Source organism: Myotis brandtii, unplaced genomic scaffold, assembly GCF_000412655.1.
Source record: "Myotis brandtii unplaced genomic scaffold, ASM41265v1 scaffold561, whole genome shotgun sequence".
Lineage (NCBI taxonomy): Eukaryota > Metazoa > Chordata > Mammalia > Chiroptera > Vespertilionidae > Myotis > Myotis brandtii.
The window spans coordinates 1,749,195-1,754,492 of NW_005370085.1; the positions used below are offsets into that span (position 1 = coordinate 1,749,195).

Sequence of the window (5,298 nt, forward strand, 5' to 3'; positions counted from 1 at the left end):
GGGGCAGCACTCACGATGTAGGCGCAGAGCGGGCTGAAGGCCCCGGTGCCGCAGGTGAACAGGTGGCTGCTGTTGAGGGGCAGGAGGATCTTGATGTAGTTCTGACAGTCGCGCTGGGGAAAGAGGGGCAGGATGTCAGGCTCAAGCCAGCCACCAGGGGGCACCACCGAGACCCAAGGCCAGGGCTGCGGGTGAGGCCTCAAATCTGGACGGGACTGAGCCCATCAAGGACCACAAATGTGTGTAGGTGGGACCTCGGGGCTCAGCCAGCTCTGCGGTCGGCAGCCTTTAGTTCCGTCTGGGGTGAGGCACAGAAATGCCTCCTCTTGGGCTGCCTTGGCCCCTGAAGGTCCTCAGTGCAAGCGGATGGTCCCTCCCAACCCACATGAGGAGGGGGCCCCAGCCCAGGGCAGGAGACACTCGGCCTGAAGCCCGGCCCCAGACTCAGGGGCAGCCTCCGAGAGCGTCTAATAGCGTCTCCACCCTCTGATAGCTCCCCAAACCTTTCTCCTCCGAGGTCTTTCCTTTTCATGAATGGCAACTCCACCCTCGCGGCTGCTGAGGCCCCAAACCTCCCGGCCAGCCTCCAATTCCCACCTCGCACACCCGGCATTTTCCCATCGGGAGACACCACCTTCACAATACATCGGGAATCTGACCAGGTCTCCCTCCCTGGTCCAGGCCACCAGCACCTCCCCTCCCTTGCTGGTCTCCCTCCCTCGTCCTCGCCGCATGGAGGCCACTGTCCGCCACTCTTGACAAACGCCAGGCCAGGCCACTCCTCTGCTCGGCCCTCCAGTGGTTCCCCAAACACACCACTCGGAGTAAAACCCACAGGCCTGCTCCTCCTGCAGGTGCCCCATGTCAACTCCCTCACCGCCTTCTCCTCTTGGCTCAGATGGCACTTTTTTTCGAAGGAAGTGTGTAACCGGACTACCTTTTACATTGATTCTTGCCTGTTGTTCTTTCTTCTCTTTCACAATTGAATCTCCAGTGTCTAAAAGGACCTGGGCACAAAGCCAGTGCTGCCCAGCGGAGTGGCTCAGTGGCTGGACCTATGATCGATCCCCGGTCAAGGGCACATGCCCGGGTTGTGGGCCTGATCCCCAGTGGGGGGCATGCAGGAGGCAGCCGATCCATGATTCTCTCTCATCATTGATATTTCTACCTCCCTCTCCCTCTCCAAAATCAATAATAAAAAATACATATATACATATACATACATATACATATACATATATATGTATATGTATGTGTGTGTGTGTGTGTGTGTGTGTGTGTGTGTATATATATATAAATTTTTTTTAGGAGATACTATGTGCTGAATGGAAGAAGTCAGGGTGTCGGCACTTGAACCTGTGTCTCGATCCCAAGTCCGGCGCTCTTCTACCGTCTCCTTAGCTGCCCCCGCTGCACTCAGGACCAGCGGCCTCTGGGAACAGTGGGGAGTCCTCCAGAAGAACCCCCGGGACTGGATGAGACCCACACCCATTGGTCTGGCCAAAGCCAAACCAGGATCTGTCAGACCTGCCACATCAGGCACCATGTGCAGAGGGACACGACTGCTGTCCCCACCCAGTCGCTGCTCCTGCCGGAAGCTCATGTTTATCTGACACTTATATTGTGCCAGGTGCCTTATTCATATGACCTCACTGAATCCTCACTCACGGTGGGTACCGTGAGGCAGGCATCACTATCCTCATTTTATTTATTTTGTGCAGAGGGACACGACTGCTGTCCCCACCCAGTCGCTGCTCCTGCCGGAAGCTCATGTTTATCTGACACTTATATTGTGCCAGGTGCCTTATTCATATGACCTCACTGAATCCTCACTCACGGTGGGTACCGTGAGGCAGGCATCACTATCCTCATTTTATTTATTTTATTTTTTTAATATATTTTATTGATTTTTTACAGAGAGGAGGGGAGAGGGATAGAGTTAGAAACATTGATGAGAGAGAAACATCGATCAGCTGCCTCTTGCACGCCCCCTACTGGGTATGTGCCCGCAACCAAGGTACATGCCCTTGACAGGAATCAAACCTGGGACCCTTGAGTCCTCAGGCCGACGCTCTATCCACTGAGCCGAACCGGTTAGGGCTATTTTATTTTTTAATATATTTTTATTGATTTCAAAAAGGAAGGGAGAGGGAGATCCCCTGCACGCCCCCCACTGGGGGATCGAGACCGCAACCCGGGCATGTGCCCTGACTGGGAATTAAACCATGACCTCCTGGTTCATGGGTCAATGCTCAACCACTGAGCCACGCCGGCCGGGCTACTATCCCCATTTCACAGATGGGAACACTAAGGCCCAGAGCGGCAAATCTACTGATCCAAGATCCAGACCCAGGTCTGGCCATCTCAGAAGCCTGTGCCCGCCCACCACAGCCGGCTGCACCTGCTCCCACTCCTGCTTCCGTTCCGAGTCCAGGACCACCGCCCTCCATCCCACCTGCAGCCCAGGCCGCCTTCAGGTGCTGGCTCACCTGTGGGTCCTTGCCCTTGAAGCTGCACTGGTATTTCCTCTCGGCATCTGCGCTCCACAGCAGCTGGGGAACGAGGCAGCAGGTGAGTGTGCATGTAGGAATGGAGGGTCCGCCCCTCCACCCCCAACTCCTTTCCCCTCTCTGTTTGCATCATCCCCGGACCCAGGAGGTCAGTCTTCCTGTCCGCCTTCCCCACTGCCACCCTCTCCCCCGGGCATCGTCTCTCACCTCCTGGTACTCCCCGCCCGGCAGGAAGCTGGCGCTGCTGTTGAGCGCGAAGAGGGCCTCCCGGGCCCCCACGTACAGGGTCTCCCCGTCCCTGCTCAGCAGAAGGGCCGTGTAGTTGGAGACGTTTTCAGCTTGGAATCTGAAGGATGGTCGCTCTTCAGAGTCTGGGGAGAGGAAGATGGACATTAGTTGAGGGCCACCCCTCCCACAAAAACACCAACTTCTAGAACCAACCAACATAGGTCAGCAAGGCAGTGGGTGGCAAGGGGCCCAGGACAAGGCGATCAGGTTTACAGAGAGTAGCATTCCCGCCTCGCAAACACTATGCAAGAAACAAAGGCACGAAGATGAACGGAAAAGAATGTTAATTGTATAAAAAATCGAAACAACCTCCATGTCCCAGCACGGGGGCTGGGTGTGAAAATCAACCCTCTTACTTCATGGGACAGAACACAAGCAAATGGCAAAAACGATGCTTTTTCAGAAGCCCCAGAAAAAACAAGCAAAGTTTCATAAGAAAGGCCTGGTCAAAATATGACGGGAACGTCCCTAGCCGGCTTGGCTCAGTGGATAGAGCGTCAGCCTGCAGACCGAAGGGTCCCGGGTTCGATTCTGGTCAAGGGCACGTACCCTGGTTGCAGGCTCCTTCCCGGCCCGGGCCCTAGTCGGGGTGCGGGCAGGAGGCAACCAAACGATGGGTTTCTCTTACATCGATGTTTCTCTCTGTCTTTCCCTCTCTCTCCCACTCTCCCTAAAATCAATGGAAAAATATCCTTGGGTGAGGATTAAAAAAATAAAATGACGGGAAGTAAAATACAAAGTGATGGTTTTTGAGCCCGTGTCAGAATACAAGGAAGGAGAGGGATTGCACACTCTCCATTGCGTGGCATCAGACCCAGAGAGAAGGCCTGGCAGGCACCGCGCAACCCTCGGCCCCTCAGTGACCACGAGGATGCCCGGGAGACGTATGTCTGTGAAACAGGACATTCATCTTCTCGACCTTGACCTCAGGAGCCTGAGCGTACAACAGACAGACACTGACGCTGGGGACGAGGGCAGTTAGGAAAGTGGAGTCTCTCTCTTCCTCAGAGAGCAAAGGGCCACAGATACCGTCAGCAATGACGGGGACCAGGCACTGAGGTTATGCCTATTAATTTAAACCGCAAAGGTAACCAAAGAGAGTGGCAGGAAATGTTTGTAGGAGGTGGGGAAGGGTCTGGGCGCTAGACAGCCTTATTTCTTGCTTTTTTTTTTTTAACATATATTTTTATTGATTTCAGAGAGGAAGGGAGAGAGAAACATCAATGATGAGAGAGAATCATTAATCGGCTGCCTCCTACACGCCCCCTACTGGGGATCGAGCCCACAACCCAGGTATGTGCCCTGACTGGGAATCGAACCGTGACCTCCTGGTTCGTGGGTTGACGCTCAACCACTGAGCCACACCGGCCGGGCTAGACAGCCTTATTTTTATCAGCAGCAAATCAGATAAGCCAGGAATAGAGATAGAAGCATTTTACTAACATACACAGAGAAAACCACTGTGTAACAAGAAGTGTAAGTGACAAAGGTTGCCCCTTTTAACCGGGCCTGGGGCTGGGGAAGGGTGAGGCAGCTGTTGCTTTTCACAGCAAGTCCTATACTTAAAAAAATCATGTGCACGTACCTTGGTATAAATTTTAAATATCTTTCGTTGTCATAGAATATGTAATGGACAAGGAAAGACACTAAAGACATACCACTTAGTGAAACTAGGTTATAAAGTAGTATGTCTTGTTAGATTCTATTTTTTTGTATATGGGAAAAATATAAACATAGAGAAAAAAATCTGGAAGAACGAATCACTGAAATGCTGAAGAGTGGTAGCCCTGGTAGGATTACAGGGAATTTCTTTTCCTTTATCACTTGTTATCATTTTTTTAAAATATATTTCTTTATTGATTTCAGAGAGGAAGGGAGAAGGAGAGAGAGAGATGGAAGATGAGAGAGAATCATCAATCGGCTGCCTCCTGCATGCCCCCCACTGGGGATCAAGCCCACAACCAAGGCATGTGCCCTTGGCCGGAATCGAACCCGGGACCCCTCAGTCCGCAGGCTGAACCTCTTGCAGGGGGGCGCTGCCCCTCCCTCATTCGCACACCTCACATCACCCTGCCTGGCCCCGGAGGATGGCTGGTTAGCCAGAGACGGATAAGATTCCTCAGGGAAGGAGCAACCTAAGACAGGCACAGTTGCAGAGGGGCCATCAGAAGACAACTTGGGGGTCAACAGAGGTGGGGCACAGACCTTCACCCCCCCAACTTTGCAGTGGCCTGAAACCCTCACCCCTTCTGAGGGAGGTCTCCTGCACCCATGGCCGCTTTGCTTCCCATGCCCAGCTCAGATCGGGACCCAGGTAAAGACAGAGACTGGCTGATAGCAACTGCCCTTTCACTGCAACAGGACTTGTTTCCCATTTCTACCTTGGACCACAGGGAAAGGGGCAGCTGAAGGAAAGGGCTGTGTCAGGATGCTGCCTTCTTCCCTTTCTTCTCCCTCTTTTTTCTAAACACTTCCATGCCTTGTAGTTCTTTTGCTTTCT

General features: G+C 53.1%; 1 protein-coding gene across 1 annotated transcript in view; it reads right to left on the reverse strand.

Moving 5' to 3' along the window:
- SEMA4B (sema domain, immunoglobulin domain (Ig), transmembrane domain (TM) and short cytoplasmic domain, (semaphorin) 4B) overlaps nt 1–5,298 on the reverse strand; it is a 24,761-nt gene that overhangs the window by 10,679 nt on the left and 8,784 nt on the right. The window contains exons 2-4 of the mRNA XM_014549614.1: nt 2,718–2,881; nt 2,490–2,552; nt 15–113 (exon numbers count right to left, since the gene is read on the reverse strand). Of these exons, the coding sequence (XP_014405100.1) occupies nt 15–113; nt 2,490–2,552; nt 2,718–2,881 (326 nt within the window). The remainder of the gene's footprint in view (nt 1–14; nt 114–2,489; nt 2,553–2,717; nt 2,882–5,298) is intronic.